General features: G+C 46.0%; 1 protein-coding gene and 1 long non-coding RNA gene across 3 annotated transcripts; one reads left to right on the top strand and one right to left on the bottom strand.

Annotated features, from left to right (window-relative positions):
• Positions 1–16,075, bottom strand: rest (RE1-silencing transcription factor). Its single transcript, XM_088991005.1, has 6 exons — positions 15,923–16,075; positions 13,112–13,426; positions 6,987–7,436; positions 6,739–6,899; positions 6,581–6,664; positions 1–1,653 (listed from the first exon to the last, which is right to left on the bottom strand). Exons 2-6 carry the CDS (start codon positions 13,321–13,323, stop codon positions 353–355), a joined length of 2,208 nt encoding a protein of 735 aa, XP_088847131.1. The 5' UTR covers positions 13,324–13,426; positions 15,923–16,075; the 3' UTR covers positions 1–352.
• Positions 16,076–16,188: 113 nt separating this feature from the next.
• LOC148902458 (uncharacterized) lies at positions 16,189–18,747 on the top strand. Of its 2 annotated transcripts, XR_016114304.1 has the most exons (3): positions 16,189–16,696; positions 16,781–16,857; positions 16,937–18,747. It is a non-coding gene; the product is annotated as an uncharacterized LOC148902458 (long non-coding RNA). The 2 variants fall into 2 exon arrangements; XR_016114303.1 differs by having other exon boundaries at positions 16,200–16,696; positions 16,781–18,747.
• The last annotated feature ends 557 nt before the right edge of the window (positions 18,748–19,304 follow it).

Consider the following 19,304-nt stretch of genomic DNA (forward strand, 5'->3'; position numbering starts at 1 on the left):
AAACTAATTTTTTTGGAATAAAAATCTTTAATTACAATGAGTCCATTGTCATTCACAACACTTACTTAGGTATTCAGCCAGATGTTCACTTAATTTATCAAATGCGTCTCAAATATCAAATGTTTTAATGAAATTACGTATATGTAAAAATAATGTGAATGCAAATGCCTAATCAATGGAATTGGATAAAATTGGTATGACAGATCAGTGTCAGATGACCCTGTCAAATGTTTCCTGCAAGTCCACCAGGTGTCAGTATTTAGCAACACAGTGTAAATACAGTGTGTCACTTTGTCGAAACGATACAGGATGCCTCATCTACCCATCACTACTTCCAACCAACGGCTGACCATCAGTTATTCGTGGCGTTCATGTAGTACACGTTGACAAGATGGCGGTTGAGGTGGCGGCGGTATTCGGGCTCCGCGGGAAAATGGCGGTCACAGAATATACACGTGTGACCTTTAAGCTCAGGCGGAGTGGGAACATCACGGGCGGGCGTCTGCGGCTCATCTGAAGTTTTGCAGCCGCCGGCGCCATTTCCGTTGAGTCCCGAGTCGTCGCTGCCCTCGGAGGCGCCGTCGCTAAAGTCGCCATCGCCTCCTTCATGGCTGCTGTGGACGCCTTCGTCATCGTCGGGCTCGGCGGCTTTGCCGCGCTGGCCCGGAAGTGGCGCAAAGGAGGGTGCTGGAGTGGGCGGCGTGGCTCCGCCGTGGTCCTCCGCAGGCGGGACCACGTTAGCTCCACCCACCTGCAAGTTGGCGGAGCTTTCCTGAGCGCCCAGAGTGCTGTGCTGGCCGTTCGCCGAAGACTTTCTGGTGGATCTCCTGGTCCTCTTGGCGGGCGGGGTGGACGGAAAGGACGGTTTTTCAGTCGACGGCGACCCGTTGCCTTGTTGGGTTCGGCGGTCCTTTGCCGCAGACGGGGACGAAAGGTCCAGTTTTTGCACTGCTTTCCTCTTTTTGGACTTTTCTTTGCTGTCCTTCCCAGGGCCTTCTGGGGCGACAACGTGCTGAGTAAGGAGTTCTTGTTGGTCCGACTTCCTCCCACTGGCCCTTCTTGGCTCGCTGCTCTCATTCCCGCTCCGCTGGCCAGCCGTTCCGGGCCTTTCCGGCTCATCCTCGCCCTTTGTCGTCTTCTTGACTCTTTTCTTGGTCTTGCTGGACTTCTTTTGTCTGGTTGTGGTGGATTTTTCCTGCATGGCATTCTCTTTTGCGCTCTGTTTGAGCGACAGGTTGATGGGTCCCAACGACCTGTCGACAGAAAGCGGCTCCCCACTGACCTCTTGGCCATCAACGTCCTCCTCCACGTGTTGTGACAGGTTTCCTTTGGCGGGGCGCTCAGGTTTTTTGACTCTCAGCTTGACCTTGGAGACGTCGACGGTGACGTCGCAGCCCGAGTGTCGAGATTTGATGTGGTACTGCAGGTTGCACTTTTTGGAGGCGGCGTACTTGCACAGTGGGCAAAGGAACTGCCGAGGGTTGAGGTGCAGTTCCACGTGCTTCTTGAAGTTGCTGCGGTCGGCTGTCTTGTACTCGCAGTAGGGGCACGCCAGCGGCTTGGGACCATTGTGGACCTGACGCGCGTGGCGGGTCACCTCGTGCTGGTTGGCGGCCAGGTAGTTGCAGCTATCGCACTTGAACGGACGCTCACCTGCATGCAAAAGCCAAATCTTACACATGGCATGAACCTGGAGAAAGATTCGATCCAACTAAGTTATACAGTCAAAAGGAACATCTCTCGTCAGAGCGTTTCAATATTGTCAAATTTTGTTTTAGTTCCACCCCAAGTTGGAGTGTATTTTCACTATCTTTCCAAGGCAGACGCACCCTCTTTTTGGTGGAAAACTACCCACTTGACTTTGCATGAGGGTCTGTGTAAGCTCTCAGATGTACAGGAGGGGTCCATCGATGAAAAGGTTTCTTCAGCCAATTTCTTTACATAAAACAGCAAAACACTTCACTAAATCGCCATGGTGGGGTGGGGTTCAATTTAGATCGTTTGTACAACAGACTTCATAGGCAACATCGGCTTAGTTATGCTGATGAGGTGATACCAGAGCAAATGGGGCAATCAGGCCAGTCGTACACCCCATACTCAGGCAGGACAATAGAAGTAATCAGTCAGGACAATAGAGGTAATCAGTGTAGCTGCAGAGAGTAGTCCTCTCCTCCCCCCAAACCTGAGAGCAGGGAGCAATCATAGTCTGGCACCGCCACGTCTTGACAGTAGGGATGTATATAGGGACAGAACTACCAGCAAAAGATTTTAGTTCGCTGACGAAGCCTCTTGGATAAGAAGCGAAACGTCCGACACCTTCAAAGAAGTACAGATGACGGCTGAAGAAACCTTTTCATCATTTGTATGAGGGGTTAGTCACAGGAGGTTTCCACGGGCGGGTAACCATTTGTGTTGATTTAAAATGATTTGCAAGATTAAGACGTTTGCCTCCTTCTGGGCCCCTGCCACCTCGCTCTAAGTCCCCAAAACACATTCACTTCAAGTCCACATATGTGCACACCAAACACATAGACACACGCAGACACACATAGACACACACAAAGAAGAGTTTACCGTGCTGTTGTGCCTTTCGAACGCTTCAGTGAACAAACAAAAGTCACAATGAAGCCTTATCAATACATATGCATTCTTAGCAGTTACAGTGATACCTTGGCTAACGAACTTAATTGGTTCCCAGACAGTGTGTAAGGCGAAGTGTGTATCCCAAAAATTTATTTCCCATCGGAAACCATTACAATGAGAATAATCCGTTCCCAGGACCTCATAAAACATCATTTTCTACTTTCTAAGCCTTAAAACTACACAAAATTGTAAATTATATTCAAATTGTAAATTTATCCACTGCGAGACGAACAAAAGGCAAATCCAATCCAATCCAAAATATACCTTATTTTATGTATAATAAATATGCTATGGTATTATAATTAAAGAAATACACTGTAATGTATAATAACGTCGTTCTATTTCCCTTTGTGATGGTCGTTGATGGCTTGATGGAATGGAGTAAACACTTGAGTTTGATGAGAGTGGCTGCCCTTTTAGCAGCTCCTGTATTTTGTTTTTCTACTTTCATTCCTTTCATAACTTTGCCGCTGTGAAATGTAAATTTCTCCACTGCGAGACTAATAAAGGCAAATCCAATCCAATCCAATGAGGAACGTAGCCTTCTTCTTTCACCATCTTGAGGAATGATCCCTTGGAGGTGCTTTCTCTGCGATAATTTTACCTTGTTCCTCATCAATTGTGTTCTGTTTAGCTGGGTTGATAGCTTTTTGCATCAAGTGTACAGATGGCTTGTGCGGCTTATTTGTGGAGCCTGATTGATGGGAATTTTAACCTTGCCGTCTACACTCTGCCTTTGAAATATCAAAGTTGAAACGAGTTCATTTCGCTGTTTCCTATCCATTTTCTCACTCTCTCTCTGTCATCTGTCTATCTAATGTTTAAACCACCTCCCCTCACTTCTGCGTCTTGACCAATCACGTGGCTTTAACCGAAGACTGGGGGCGGGGAATAGAGGACAAAAACAGTGGGCTGCCATTTTCTTGTTAGGAGAACAGGCTCGTTTGCGAACAACACATCACTCATTGTGGCGCTGCGTGTGTATCCCGAAAAATAGTTTGTATGCCAAGGTAAAAACGATATATAAACGAAAAGTTCATAAGCCCAGGGGTTCGTAAAACGAGGTATCACTGTACACAACAATGATAATCAGGGCAATTGTGATGATGACGACCAGAGCCCGACCGAGGCGACGCTTTTTTTTTTTCATCATTTGTTCAACAACAAAGAATTTTCAAGTAGGATGTTCCAAGGATTTCCCATCAACAAAGCTCTTAGGGTTCAGACCAAAGCCCCAAAACTGTTTTTACTGTTTTGTAATTGTCCATATAGGTGAACAAAGACGATTTCATCCTTGAGGTCATCGTTAACGTTCTTTGAGGGTCTTTTCGGGAATGATTTGAAGGGGCTACCACGCCTGCTGCCCCAAAACAGGCTGGAGAAATCGACGAGAGGAGAATCGAATAAGATGGCGATCTTCAGGAGGTGCCAACTACAATACGCCTCGAATGCCTTGGCCAGGTATCCCATGGGCGCCCCGACTCCCAAAATCCCATAACTAATGTTTTTTAACTCATTCACTGCTATTCCCGAATTTATTCGGGAATTGAAAAGCGTGACAAGGAGCGCCATTCCCGAATTTGTTTGAGTTTCAGTTTTCTTGATGGGGAGGGGGGGGGGGGCATTGGTCACACCTTTGGCAATGTTTTTCTCTCTCACGAGGAGGCAACATTTGCCCTTAGTACAGCCGCCCTCATTTCAAACTCAGATAACTAACGCTTAGGAATTAACTCATGAGGAAGTTCAATGTAAGGCTTCCACAGAGCTTAGTGAGTATCTGATCATTTCAATCAGGTGTGTTGCAGCAGGGAGACTTGGAAAACATGCAGGAGGGTGGCCCTCCAGGACTAGGAGTGCCCACCCCTGGACTCTAAGGCATGGGTCTCAAACGCTGGTCCTTGAGGGCCGTTTACCTGCTTGTTTTTCCATCTCTCCCTGCTGCAACGCACATGATTGAAATGACCAAGGCCGTTATCAGGCCTGTGCATGGCTTGCTGATGAGCTGATCATGTGTTCAATCAGGTGTTTAGCAGCAGGGAGAGATGAAAAACAAGCAGGAAAACGGCCCTCCAGGACCGGAGTTTGAGACCTATGGTCTAAGGCAGTGGTTCTTAATCTTGTTGGAGGCACCGAACCCTTCCAGTTTCATATGCTCATTCATGGAACCCTTCTTTCAATGACTGTGCCTACAAACTGCAGTCTAGACTGAGGGGTGGCGGATCCACCGAACCCCTGAGACCGACTCATCGAACCCCTAGGGTTCAATCGAACCCAGGTTAAGAACCACTGGTCTAAGGTTCCTTACGTACAAACAAATGTTTGTGTAGTCCTAAAACTCAATTTTTTGTGGGTCCTGCAATTTGAGTGAAAATGACAAAAATCCTGGCAATGGAGTGGACACATTTTTGCACATCATCTGGCAGTGAATGAGTGACTGTGATAGGACTATTTTATATGTGCACATTCTAAAACATTCAATGTTTATTATAAACCACTCATTTATGTGTCTAAGTTTAGTCTACGTTGTTATGATATATATATATATATATATATATATATATATATATATATATATATATATATATATATATATATATATATGTGTGTGTGTGTGTGTGTGTGTGTGTGTGTGTGTGTGTAGTTTACCTTATAACTTCATCTATTTGTAATGTGTACACACTCATATCAGTTTTCAGTCTAATGTTCCATGCCTCAAAGGACAACCCACGTCTCCGGACAAGTTGTGTCCATAATTTGTAAAATGGCTTCAAATGACTTCTACTGAGCGTATTTTAACAAGATTCCACCGCATATAGTTATATTTTACGTTTTAAGACTCGCGCTGAATATTCAGGAAGTCTTGTTTTTGAGTTGGTGACGAGTCCGTACGTGACGTCACTAAAGGAACGCCGCTGACCGAAAAAAAGACACATTGTAGCAGTCCTTCCATCACGTCAATGTATTTTGTTGTACTGTTTGGTCTGAAAACCTTGTGTTGCACCCAAAAGCCGCCAGAAGAGGGCATCCAAGCTCCATGGAAGGAATTTATCAGCCTGTGGAAACGGGCTGATTCATTCCTCACAACAGCTCGGTGGCCATTTTGGGTGCGACATTCCCCCCGCCCGCTTGCCTCAAAATGACACGGAATAAATTCTTTAATCGATTGCAAACGTATGCTTTCCTCTTCAGAACTATTTGAATCATATTCATAACTGGATGTGTAACAAGAAAGCATATTCTCAGAATCTGAAGCCATCGTTTTGATTCTTCAGCAATGCAAGACGTCTTGGCATGACGTCACGAACTGGGGACGGGACTTTCTGACAATGCCCAATTAGCAGCTCAATTTTTTGCAGATTTAGCACACTTGAAGTCATTTTTATTAGTGCATTTGACTAAAAATATCATACTGCGTGTTTTGGGTATTTTAAATGCTATAAAACGTTTTTCTGATGTCAGTTAAAAAACAAAAAAGTGACGTTGGTTGTCCTTTAAGTCACAGCCGATTGGCTCCTTTTGAAATGAGGTCATTCACGCTAATGCATAAATAACATCTCTTGGCGGAAGAGCAGTCTTCTTCCACACTGGTCTCTCTCTCTCTCTCTGTGCCGTTCCAAGAATAAATCATCTTTCTGTTCATCATTTCGATTACTGCTGATTGATTATTTAGACCAATTCAAGCGAAGAACATGAACCAGGAGAAGAACAACAACTTTGATCCAACAGCTGACCCCCACCCCCTCCTCGAAACAGCGTTATTGACTGTTTTGGTGAGAAAGAAATCCGCTTTTAACACGATTCTTTGGAATAGCCAGCCTTGGGTCAGAAAGAAGTGTCTGGTGGTCGGGCTCTGGCGATGCAATATGTGAGAGGTCTTCCCCCAAGCAGCACTCGAGACTCACGCACGACGAGTGTGGTTAGTGCACCCTATACAAACCCGAGTGCGTGCGCATGTGTCTGGTCAGATGCGTCTTCTGGGAGCTGGAGTAGTCGCAGTACACACACTGGAAAGGACGCACACCTGCAAAATGGACATACACTTTTGAGACAACGTCGGCGTCAGCACCCGGAAACATCCCCTCCCCGAACTCTCACCGGTGTGCGTGCGGATGTGCTGGATGTAGTTGCTCTTGCGGTCGGAAAAATAGGAACACTGCGTGCACGTGTGCAGTTTGCTGGGAAAATGATTGCGCAGATGTTTGCGCCAATGGTACTGACTGACTGTGCTGTAGGCGCACAAGGTGCACTTGAACACTCTGCAAAAAGGCCCAAGGGTGGACGCGTCATCGCCAAGGTGTGGACGAGCGGCTGCGAGCGCCAAAGAAGGTGTGTGCTGCACCCACCTGTGGTCGTCGCCCTCCTTGCTGTGGTGCTTGAGGTGCGCGACGTAGTGATCGTAGCGGTTGGTGTTGTAACCGCAGCGCTCGCAGCGAATCAAGCCCTTAGCATCCCCTGAGGCCGCCTCGCCCTCGCCGTCTGCTACCGCCTCTGCCTCCTTGCGCCCCTCCACCCGGTTGACCATCACCATCTTGCTGATCCCGTGCGTCCGCAGGTGCTCCACAAACTCCTTCTCGTCGTGAGCCTGGAAGTGACATGGCTTGCAGTGGAAAGGCTTCTTCTTTTTGGTGCCCTCCGCGAGGGGCACCCTGGCGGGCGTGTCTCGTCCCGCTGTCAGCGGGTGGGCTGCGGCGGAGTTCGGGGACGGCGATTCGCCACCGGCCTCCCCGCCGCCATTTTGTCCTCGCACCGCGGATGGGACCGGAGACTGTGAGAAGGCCATGTCATTGCTGTACCTGCCGAGGAGCGGAGAGTATTAGCAGTGTCTGAAATAGTGTCTGCCCGGACGCCCGAGGCGTGCGACTTTTCTGTCTGGCGTACAACTTACAAAATGTCTCAGCCCGGGTGGCCAACAACTTCTTCAAAAAAACGAAATCAAACGTTTACTTTACAAAATAAAGCAAACGTTTGATTTTGTTTTGAACGAAGATTTTGAAATGACAATAAATTATTCCGATTTAGAAATCTTCATTCGGTTTGGAAATGTCTGAATTTCGGTTCGTTTGTCAATTTGCATACTTAGCACGGCAGCCAATCAGAAGCCTGCTTCGTGCTATCGTCTTTCCCGAGCGCTATAAGGTTGTGCATTAGCATGTCATTTTCCAAAGTAGATGCACAGAACCTTAGCCCCAGAAGAAAGATTCAAAAGAAGCTAACAAAATTTATGACGCTACAAAACGTAAACGTACATTATCCCGTGACTGCAAAGTGTCCTTGAGAGTTTTGAAAGGCGCTTAGAAATTGAACGCACATTAAAAGCATCATGTAAAGAAGAATTCACGTTGCATTGCATTGTGCAAAATGACGAAGAGTGTGTGGACAAACGACCAACTGGAGCAAAATCGTTAGCAAGGGATATTTACGATGAATTAAGCAAGGGAGCATTTGTGGTAGGTACATCCTTAATAAAAACAATCCTTAATACTTTGCAACAATAGTTTTTTTGCGATTAGTCATCTTATTGTGTTTAAAGTTGTGAAAAATGGGGCAGGCAACTTTATGGCCGGGCAGGCAACTTTTCAGAGTTATCTGCCATGGTGTCCAGTAATGTTTTGTTATTAGTTTCAGACACTGGGATGAGCCTCACTTTTTTCATGAGAAAAAAAGAGTTAATTCCTAAGTTATATGGCTATGGAGTTATCTGAGCTTGAAATGGGGGCAGCTGTCCAAAATACAATGCAATACATATTGGTTTATATAGCGCATTAACAATAGCTGAAGCTGTAACAAAGCGCTCCGTATGTGGAACTGTTGCGGGTTGGAATTGAAGCGGATTTATGTGGGACAGGAGATGTGAGACAATTTATTCGTCAATGGATGCTACAGCTGCGTGTTTGCTTTCAACATTTAGCTTGTAGTAGACGTGCACATTGCACCATGACGTCCCTGATCCACTGCTGAAAAGGATATTTTGATCCTCTCCTCTTTCATCTAGAACTGCTTCATGTCACAAAGAGGGTACAGCAAGTGCTGAAGAATGAATTACTTTGTGGTGTCATATTATTTGTTATTTAGTTTTTTTTACTTAAGGATGGCACTGCAAGAGTGGCTGCCTTTCCAGCAGCTCCTGGATTTTGTTTTTCTACTTCTTTTTTTCCTTTCCTCTTCCTTTCAGAACTTTGCTGCAGTGAAATGTAAATTTCTCCACTTTGGGACGAATAGAGGTACATTCAATCCAATCATCTCCTATTATTTTTTTTATTCTGATTATTATTTTTATTATTATTATTATTATTATTGTGTAATGATGTTCATTTTATGTTACTTTGCGGTTGAGTCAACGCTGGCGCGTGTGGCTACCGCTGCTCATCCATAGAAAATCCGATCCTGTGACTGTAAAGTGTTCTTGAGAGTTTTGAAAGGCGCTTATAAATGAAATAAATAAAATGTTGTAAATAAAGTGGTGTATCGGGTGTATGGGAGAGGTAGTACCCTTGAGGGAGATACGGTCGCAGCTGTATTGCTGATGCTTTATATAGCTGGTTGATCCCTAACTGGTCCTCACCATCACCCAGCTCTTGTCTATGGCTCCAAGTAGCAGAGGTTCTGCGGCCACACCACGGCAAACTGCTTCGACTGGCAGGCTAAACTAGACAAGGGTAACCAGGGGGGCTCCGGATCCCCTGGTGAAGAGCTTGGAGAGGAGATAGGCACCACCAAGTTTAATTGCCTACTGAAATGTCATGATGTACAAACAGTCAGGATCACTCATGCCGGATCGGTCGAGGCCCGGAAAAACAACGACCGCGCTACCCACAGATCTACCCCAGGGTGGGGACGACAAGTATGCTACTCGGACAAGAACACCATTAAATCACAGCCTCCCAAGGAGTGATACCATTATTGGTACATGGAATGTCCGTACACTGTATGCCTGTGGGAAAGTGAAAGAGCTGACCCATGAACTAGACAGATAAAGGTGGGATGTCTTGGGACTGGCGGCGGTCAGGTGGACCAGCTGTGGCGAGACAACCACAGACGAAGGCCACAAGATATGGTATAGTGGAGAAGAATCGAGACACCAACATGGAGTTGCCTTTATTGTCAACAAGAGCAAAATTAACTCAGTCATCAGCTGCACGCCTATATCCAGCAGGCTCATCAGCATCCGGATTGCTGCGCGGCCCATGAATATTAAATTTCTCCACTGTGAGACTAATAAAGGCATCCAATCCAATCCAATCATCCAAGTGTATGCCCCAACGACGGACTATGATGAAGATGCAGTAGAAACATTCTATGAGGAGTTAGAAAATTCCATTAAGGCAACACCCAAGAAGGACTTTCTCATTGTCCAGGGAGACTGGAATGCCAAAATAGGCACAGATGCGTATGAGCACTGGGAAGGGACAGCAGGGCGTTTTGGGATAGGAGAAACAAATGATAGAGGCTTAAGACTTCTGGAATTTGCAAGGAGCCATAAGCTCACCGCAGCCAACACACTGTTTCCACATAAAACCTCCCGCAGAACGACATGGCATTCACCAAATGGTGCCATACACAATCAAATTGACTATATCTTGACCCCTCAAAGATTCAAGTCAAGCATAAACAAAGCCCAAACCAGGACGTTTCCTGGCGCAGACGTGGGAAGTGACCACGATATGGTGCTGCGGACACTCAAACTCAAACTCAAAAGCCAAAAGCAAGACGGTTCACCACGAATCAGGTTTAACTTAGAAAAACTGAAAGACCCACAAGTTGCAGGAATATTTGAGGCAAGCATAGGAGGAAAATTTGCCACCCTGAACCTTCTACAAGGCATTGACTCACTGACAGACGCTATGGAGAGCATAAAGAGTTTGATGGTTCTCTTTATTTGTAAGTAGGTTCGTTGTCAGATCTCCCAGGCAGGTGACGCGCAGAGCTTGATCGCGGCGTGGAGTCGAGCAAGTCGTGCCGTGATATCCGTCCGACGCCCGGCGTCAAGATGAGTCTGATATGATTCTGCCCCGTGGTTCGCCCAATCTCTCTGTCCCGCGACAGCTTCTTTTATACAATTTGCAAGCGTGTGCTATGCGTCAGGGTGATACGCACATCAAGGAGATCAAGGAATTGAAAGACATGAAAGTGTTGAAAGGCGCACTTCAAAATCATACACTAGTGTGACGCAACAAGCACATTTGTGGAAACAGCGACTGAAGTACTAGGGAAGTATAGGAAGAAGAAGAAACCGTGGGTCACAGATGACATCCTTGGTCTGTGTGACCACAGAAGGACACTAAAAAGGACCAAGAAGGATGACCCAGAGGCTGCGACACAGCACACTATGGTGAACAAACATATTAGGAAGAGGATGAGGGAAACAAAGGAAAAGTGGATCACAGAGCAGTGTGAAAAAATAGACACAGGTATACGACAGGGCAACAGTAAAGCAGAATACGCCACATTGAAGGCTTTAACAAAGACGCAGCAACACACTGCAACAATAATAGAAGATAGGTACGGTGCTCTGCTAACCGAAAAGACAGCAGTAATCAGAAGATGGACAGAGTACTGCCAGGAACTCTACAACCTCAAAACAAAACCCAACCAGAACGTAATCACTGACGCCGCAAAGGTCACCAGCGAAGATGACGACGTGCCGATACTCCAGGCAGAAGTGGAGGAGGCAGTAAGGAACCTGAAGATCGGCAAGTCACCTGGCATCGACAAACATCCCAGCTGAACTTTGGAAACATGGAGGACACGAGACAATTGAAGCACTCACACACATTTGTCAAAATATTTGGAGAACCAAGCAATGGCCCCAAAAATGGACACAATCTCTGGTTATCCCTATCCCTAAGAAGGGGAACTCAAGGCAGTGTCAGAACTACAGGACCATCAGCCTGATCTGCCACGCAAGCAAAGTGCTGCTAAGGATCATCCTGAACAGACAAGAGAGTAGGGCAGAGGAATTTATCGCAGATAAGCAAGCAGGATTCAGACCAAAAAGAAGTACCACAGAGCAGATTTTTAACATCAGATTACTTATCGAGAAACACCTCCAGCATCAACATGACCTGTTCCACAACTTCATCGACTTTAAAAAAGCCTTTGACAGGGTGTGCCATGAGGGGATGTGGCAGGCTACAACTTTAACAAGAATCTCATCCAGGTCATTCAGTCACTCTACATCAACTCAAGCAGTGCAGTTCTCATGAACAACACCATGGGGGAACTTTTCAAAACATCTATAGGTGTCCGACAAGGCTGTCTTCTGTCCCCCGTCCTATTCAACATCTTTCTGGAAAACATCATGAATGAGGCCCTGGAAGAGTTTCACACCTCCATATCCATCGGAGGAAGACCCATCTGTAACCTCCGGTTCGCTGATGACATAGATCTGATGGGAAAAAGCGAAGCCGAACTCCAGGAGCTTACCACCAGACTGGAAAAGGTAGCGAGGGGTTACGGTATGCAAATAAGCGCAGAGAAAAGCAAGATACTGGTCAATAGCTCCAATAAAACAACACCAACAAAAATCACAATGAACGGGCAAACCCTAGAAGTGGTGAAGGATTTCAAATACCTTGGGTCCTTTGTGAGTGAGGATGGCAGCTCCACAAAGGAGATTAAATCACGAATTGCAATAGCAACATCAGCCATGACAAGACTGGCCAGAATTTGGAGGAGCAATACCATCGGCTTTGCAGTAAAGGTCAGGCTGTACAAGTCTTTAGTACTCTCCACTTTGTTATACGGCTGTGAGAGCTGGACACTTACAGCAGACACGGAGCGCAGGATCAAGGCGTTTGAGCATAAGAGCTACAGAAGGATGCTTAATATATCCTACAGGGAACACCGGACAAATGACTACGTCAGACAGCTAGTCACCACCCTTTCTGGAGAACAAGAGCCTGTACTCTCAATGGTGAAACGTCGTAAAATGGCCTGGTTTGGCCACGTTATAAGGCATACCTCACTATCCAAAACCATCCTGGAGGGGACAGTGGAAGGGAAGCGGAGAAGAGGAAGACAGAGGAAGTGCTGGATGGACAACATTAAGGAATGGACAGGCTGCAGCTTCCACACCCTGCTACGAACTGCTGAAGACCGAGAGCGCTGGAGATCTCTGACTGCCCAGACGTCCATCATGTCACCCCTACGACCTTCTAGGCCATGGGATGAATGAGTGAGTGAGAGTAGTGAGTGAGTGAGTGAGTGAGTGAGTGAGTGAGTGAGTGAGTGAGTGAGTGAGTGAGTGAGTGAGTGAGTGAAATAAAATGTTATGTATTTAATATCTAGTCTATATCTATCTAGCTCGCTATCTATGAGCTGTCTAGTGACCTTATCCTGTGACTGTAAAGTGACCTTGAGAGTTTTGCGCTAATAAATGAAATGTATTATTATTATTATTATTATAAATGTATTATTATTATTATCATTAACCTGAACGCTGCGCCCTCGCCGCACCTCCGCCGCTCACCTGACGATGCTCTCGTCCTCGCTGTCAGAGTAGCCGCATGCCACCGTCTTCAGCTCCATCATCTCTTTGCCGTCCGTCGCGCTGGCTTCGGCACCGTCGGCCGCCGCCACTGCCGCCACGTTGGCCAGCATCACCAGCTGAGGAGCCGGCGAACCGCCTACGTCGTCCATCAGCGGAAAGGCATCAATGGGGAACACCGAAGTCGCTGCCATCTTGGCCTCCTGCCCACAACGACACGTATGCTGGCTTTCAACCTTCCCCAAGAGAAATTCCGTGCCCTTGATGCCACCGAACGGGAGGTCCGGGAATCAAGTCCTGAAATCAAATGCGCCAGAATGGATTCCCTTTTAATGGAGACAAAACAATTTGCATCACAAAACGACAAACAACTGGCACCAGAATTGATGTGGGCATCTTAAATGGTGGCCATTCTGACAATGGAAAAGAGCAGAAAATGCTATTGGTGATCGATGAAAATGTTTCTTCAGCCGTCATCTGTACTTCTTTGAAGGTGTCGGACGTTATCCAAGAGGCTTCGTCAGCGAACTAAAATCTTTTGCTGGTAGTTTCAGCCCTATATATATATCCCTACTGTCCAGACGTGGCGGTGCCAGACTCTGCTATAATTGCTCTAAGGTTGGGGAGAGCAGAGGACTATTCCCTACGGCTACACTGATTACTTTTTGTCGTGACTGATTACTTCTATTGTCCTGCCTGAGTATGGGATCTATGACTGGCCTGGTTGCCCCTTTTGCTCTGGTATCACATCATCAGCATAACTAATCCTATGTTGCCTAAGAAGTCTGTGGTACGAATGATCCAAATTGAACCTCACCCTACAATGGCGATTTAGTCAAGGGTTTTGCTGTTTTATGAAAATAGCTTCTTTAACTCCCCTTTCAAAACATCTATTTTCTTTCGCTAAGATTTTAACCTCATTGTCGTCAAATGAGTGGTTGCTAGCTTTTAGGTGCAAATGTACTGCAGATTGAGGCCCACTAGTATTATCCCTGCGATGTTGATAAAGTCTTTTTTTGAGAATGTGTTTAGTCTCCCCAATGTATTGCTCTTTACAATCTTCATGTTTACAATGTATTGAATAAACTACATCAGAATCAGAATACCTTAATTCGTCCCACAATGGGGAAATTTGGGATGACTTTGTTTTGTATTTGGCAGCCTATCTTTTGGATGCACTAATTTTTGCCTTAAAGGAAAACCGACGTCTCCGGACAAGTTGTGTCCATAATTTGTAAAATGGCTTCAAATGACTTCTACTGAGCCCACCGCATATAGCTATATTTTACGTTTTAAGACTCGCGCTGAATATTCAGGAAGTCTTGTTTTTGAGTTGGTGACGAGTCCGTACGTGACGTCACTAAAGGAAGGCCCGTGACTGAGAAAAAGACACATTGTAGCAGTCCTTCCATCACGTCAATGTATTTTGCTGTACTGTTTGGTCTGAAAACCTTGTGTTGCACCCAAAAGCCGCCAGAAGAGGGCGTCCAAGCTTTTCCTCAAAACAGCTCGGTCGCCATTTTTGGGTGCGACATGTGTAACAAGAAAGCATATTCTCCGAATCTGAAGCCATTGCTTAGATTCTCCAGCAATGTAAGACGTCTTGGCGTGACGTCACCAACTGGGGGCGCAGCTTTCGCAGCTCTTTTTTTTTTTTTGCAGATTTCGGACACGAAGTCATTTTTATTGGTGTTTTGCATTTGAATACAAATATCATACTGCGTGTTTTGGGTATTTTAGATGCTATAAAACGTTTTTCTGATGTCAGTTAAGAAACAAAAAAGTGACGTCGGTTGTCCTTTAAAGTGTTTAGCGGTTTGAAATAAGTTGGATTTTTGTGTTGCCGAAGGACTCTAGTTTTTCAGAAACCCCTGCAATGTAAGGTACTGCTACTCCTCTCCTTTTAGTATCTTCCGAATTTTTGGTTTCATTCCCTATTCTTTCCTTTTGACATTTATTAAAAGACCACTGAGGGTAACCACAGTTTGTGAGTGCTCTCCTGACATATGCGGAGATGTGCACGTGAGTCTGAGTGACAATTGGATGCTCATGGAGGTTAGGCGTTTGACACCGCTGCTCCTCGCCAAGCAGAATTGTCTCAAACGAGGGAAGGGAAGCCTCCGTGCTTGGCAAGCCTTTGGAATAGCTTCCGCGGGCTGGTGTCTTCGTTGCGTTACTAACGTGCCCCTGATAAAGTTTGCCAACTGTGGGAGTGTGGAAGAAAAAAAAGGCCCGGTCGGCCATTTTGAAACAGCACCGAACCAGTCGACAGCGCCCGCGTCTCAAAAGCGACAAAAACAACCGCCCCAATAAATAAAAAGTAACACATATCCAAGAAAGAACGACAGTGTACCCCCCGTTGCTCTCGTCGTGATATTTTGAAGCGCAAAGCGTTTACACGAGCGTTGGTTCTTGTTCGGCAAACTTTTTGCAACCATTTGGGAGGTTGGCGAAACGTCCGATTTTCCAAACTCATTTTAAACTCCTCGAACGTGTCGTGATTTGCTGGGCCAAAGCTTGACTTTTCAACTAACTTGACGGTGCGAGCGAGCGAGTTTATAGAGGCTGGCCGAAAAGTGGCGACTACGGCGCCGAGGGGGGAAAAATGCATCTTGTAAAGTGTTAGCCATGGTCCTGAATCGTGATCAGCGTCGGACAGCGCCCGTCATTTTCTCCACCGGTGATGACGTGCGGGCAGCCTCCATTTTCCAAAAGTTTCCTCGGAGCGAGCGACGCCACCCAAAGTTGAGGGCGAGGCCCGCCGACGGCACCCGACGTACCGCTCTCACTCACCCGCTATCCCGCGGCACCAAGTTGTCGGGCGAGCCGTCAGCCTTCGGAGAAATAACGCGTCGTCGAGGTCCAAGCGGGGAAGAAAGTGGCAAAAGTGAGATCACATTCCTCCACTGTGCGCCGCCCAACGCCGAGATACAGCGCTCGTGTGACGTCATCACGTCGCCCTTCCAAGCGACGCACACAAACATTGTTGGGGGTGGGGGGTACAAAATAAAGTACCCAAAACATTACTTTTGTCCTCCACTCGACTATTTTTTCTCTCGTCACAACTTTTAATTTTACGACACGTTAGTTACCACTACATACCACTACAATAGAATTTTTTTTATATATATTTTTTAGGACGCATCTTTTTATCTGACTACAGCGCTGTTTTATTTCGCTAGATTGCAGGCTCGTCTTTGTATAGTTAAGAAAAAACAACATCCACATTTTGACTGCGGTAGACATGTGCCGCAAGTGCCGGTTGGTAACTCCAATCCCGTGGGGGGCACCATTTTTCATCAGTTTTCTCGAATAGGAACTGGCCGACATCACGGCACGGCGTTTCTATCCTCGCCCGTCGAGTGAACGGTCATCCTGGGTGCGTGCGCATGAACGGACGAGCTCCCACATTTCCGACGAAGAGGATGGCGGGACACCCCATCGCCCTTCACTGCCGAGACTCGCACTGTGAACTATTTTATCGTCTTTTGCCCTGGGCTGATAACAAACCCGGTACTTCCGGGTTATACAACTCCCTGCTTTTCCCCTTGCAAGGTCCACCAGCAGGTTCGTTGCTCAACCAGAAGCCTTATTCCTCCCCCTAGTTTATGTCTTCTAATCCATTTGCCCTTCGTTTGTTTCTTGTGTAAGGTATCCCACGCGCAACGATGAACCGCCAAAGATTAAAAAGTTTTCGCTTGCTTCCATCCCTTACTCCTGCTTTCACGGTGGGTTGTCAATATGGCGTATGTAGTCACTTGTTGGGGATGTTTGCGCGTTCTGTGAGCTTTGTCCCACTGTCTTTAGTTTTTCGTGCGTCCGAGTGTGCAGGCTACAAGCTGCCCATCCCTGGCCCACATGATAGCAAGTTTCAGGTTCAAACGTGAATAAAACGGGAGGTGTTCAGTCAACTCGTACTTGGATATTTTTTTCATGCTGCGAAACGCCAGCATCAACTTCCTCCGACGCTCGAAGGAAAGTTTGAGGGGGTGGGCCAATTCGGGCGGCCTTTCTGTGCGGAACGACGTAACAGTCTGGGTCATTCGAGTCTCTCCCACATTTCAACAACACTGTGAATTACGGTAGCCTGCGGCAAGCGAGCGGGGTGGAATACTTTTAAAATAAAAGCGTCACACCGAGTTGCATGTCCGGCAGTGGTTTGGATGTAAACGAACAAAAAAATATGTAAAACAAGCGGTTTCTTGACTGCGGTCAAGCCAGCCTCCACTCGCAAAATCGAAGTCAAGTGAGCCGCCACTTTGATTGACCACACTGTGCATTACGGTAGTCTGCGGCTCGCGAGCATGCGAGCGAGCGGCGTACACCACCTTCAAAATAAAAGCTCTCAAAGAGTTCATGCCCGGCAGTGGTTTGGATGTAACTAAACAAAAAATATGGAAAACAAGCGGTTTCTTGCCTGTCGTTTGGATGTAAATAAAAAAATATATATATGGAAAACAAGCTGTTTCTTGGCTGTCGGGTAAGGATCACGTTCACCGAGGAAGAATAAGAAATCTCAGAACAGTGCCAAGACACGTTCTCAAGTGAAGACACGTTCTCAAGTGATAGAAAAGTAGTTATAATAATAACAATAATAATACTTAATAATAATAATACATTTTATTTAGAAGCGCCTTTCAAAACTCTCAAAAAAAGAAGTGGTTCAAAGAAGTCCAAGATGGCGCCTGAGTAGGCAGCCGTCAGCAAGTGCTCTCATGAGCCTTGCTTTTTTGTTGTTTTTGTCTTGTTTTGTGTTTTCTTTTGTCACTTTGTGTTGTTGGGCGTCGGGTTGAATGGATACGGATTGTTTTTCAGCATTTTTGACCATGACATTCATCAAGGAGGAGACTGCTGAGCGGTTGCGCCTTTTCGGCAGCATGAATATGCCAGTACTGTTTTTGAATGGGAGGAATGTCGGTGCCATTCGACTGCCATCGCTGGACACCAAAGGGGCCGTTGTGTTTTTTTTGCGCCTGTAATGGGCAGCATCTTCACAGCCCCGCTTTGTTCAGCGGAAAGGTCGGTGCCGTTGGACAGTCTGCGGCTGGATGGATGCATGGCTTGAGGAGCCTGCGATAAAAAGGAGCGTCAGCGCAGAGCGCCGATGCGTATGTGGAACTGTTGCGGCTTGGAATTGAAGCAGATTTATGTGGGACAGGAGATTTGAGACGATCTCTTTTCGTCAATGGATGCTACAGCTGCGTGTTTGCTTTCAACATTTAGCTTGTAGTCGACGTGCACGTTCCATCATGATGTCCCTGATCCTCTCTTCTTTCATCTAGAACTGCTTCATGTCATCACAAAGAGGGTACAGCAAGTCCTGAAGAATGAATCACTCTCTGTGTTTTTGTTTTTCATGTTGTCTTTGTGTTGTCATATTATTTGTTATTTAGTTTTTTTTTTTGTTCTTTTGACTTCAAGACGGCGCCGCGAGAGCGGCTGCCTTTCCAGCAGCTCATGTATTTCTTTTTTTCATTCGTTTCATCACTTTGCTGCTGTGAAATGTAAATTTCTCCACTGTGAGACTAATAAAGGCAAATCCAATCCAATCCAAACGCTTTTCAAAGCACCCAAGGACCCTTTACAATTAAGAGTGAAATAAACAACATCATACTTGAGTGCATGCTTCTTGTGCCGGTCCCAAGCTTGAATAAATACAGAGGATTGTTTCAGGAAGGGCATCCGACTTAAAAGCTTGGTCAAAACAAACATGCGAATCAAACCTCTGAAGATGGAGGACGCTGTGGCGAACCCTTGAAGGGAAAAGACGAAAGGAAAAGAAGATACTTGAGTGCATGCTGACATTATTTGTCATGTTTAAAACACTTCTAAATGGGAAAATCTTCGATATCCTTGGACCAAATCCACATTGGGGGAAACCAGAGCATGCCAGCTATCCAACCAGATCACTCTGATACAGATCTGATGTTTTATTTTGGAATAGAAGGCATTTTAAAAGTGAAAACATTGATATTGTTCGTCAATTTTTAAAAACTTCTAAATCGAAAAATCTTCGGTATCCTTAGACTGGGGGAAACGAGAGCACCCCAGCTATCCAACCAGACCCCTCTGATACAGATCTGATGTTTTATTTTGAAATAAAGGGCCTCTGAAAAGTGAAAACATATCGATATGGTTCGTCAATTTTTTAAAAAATTCTAAATCGGAAAGTATT

Source organism: Hippocampus bargibanti, linkage group LG02 (assembly GCF_051943395.1).
Source record: "Hippocampus bargibanti isolate YZ-2025 linkage group LG02, ASM5194339v1, whole genome shotgun sequence".
Lineage (NCBI taxonomy): Eukaryota > Metazoa > Chordata > Actinopteri > Syngnathiformes > Syngnathidae > Hippocampus > Hippocampus bargibanti.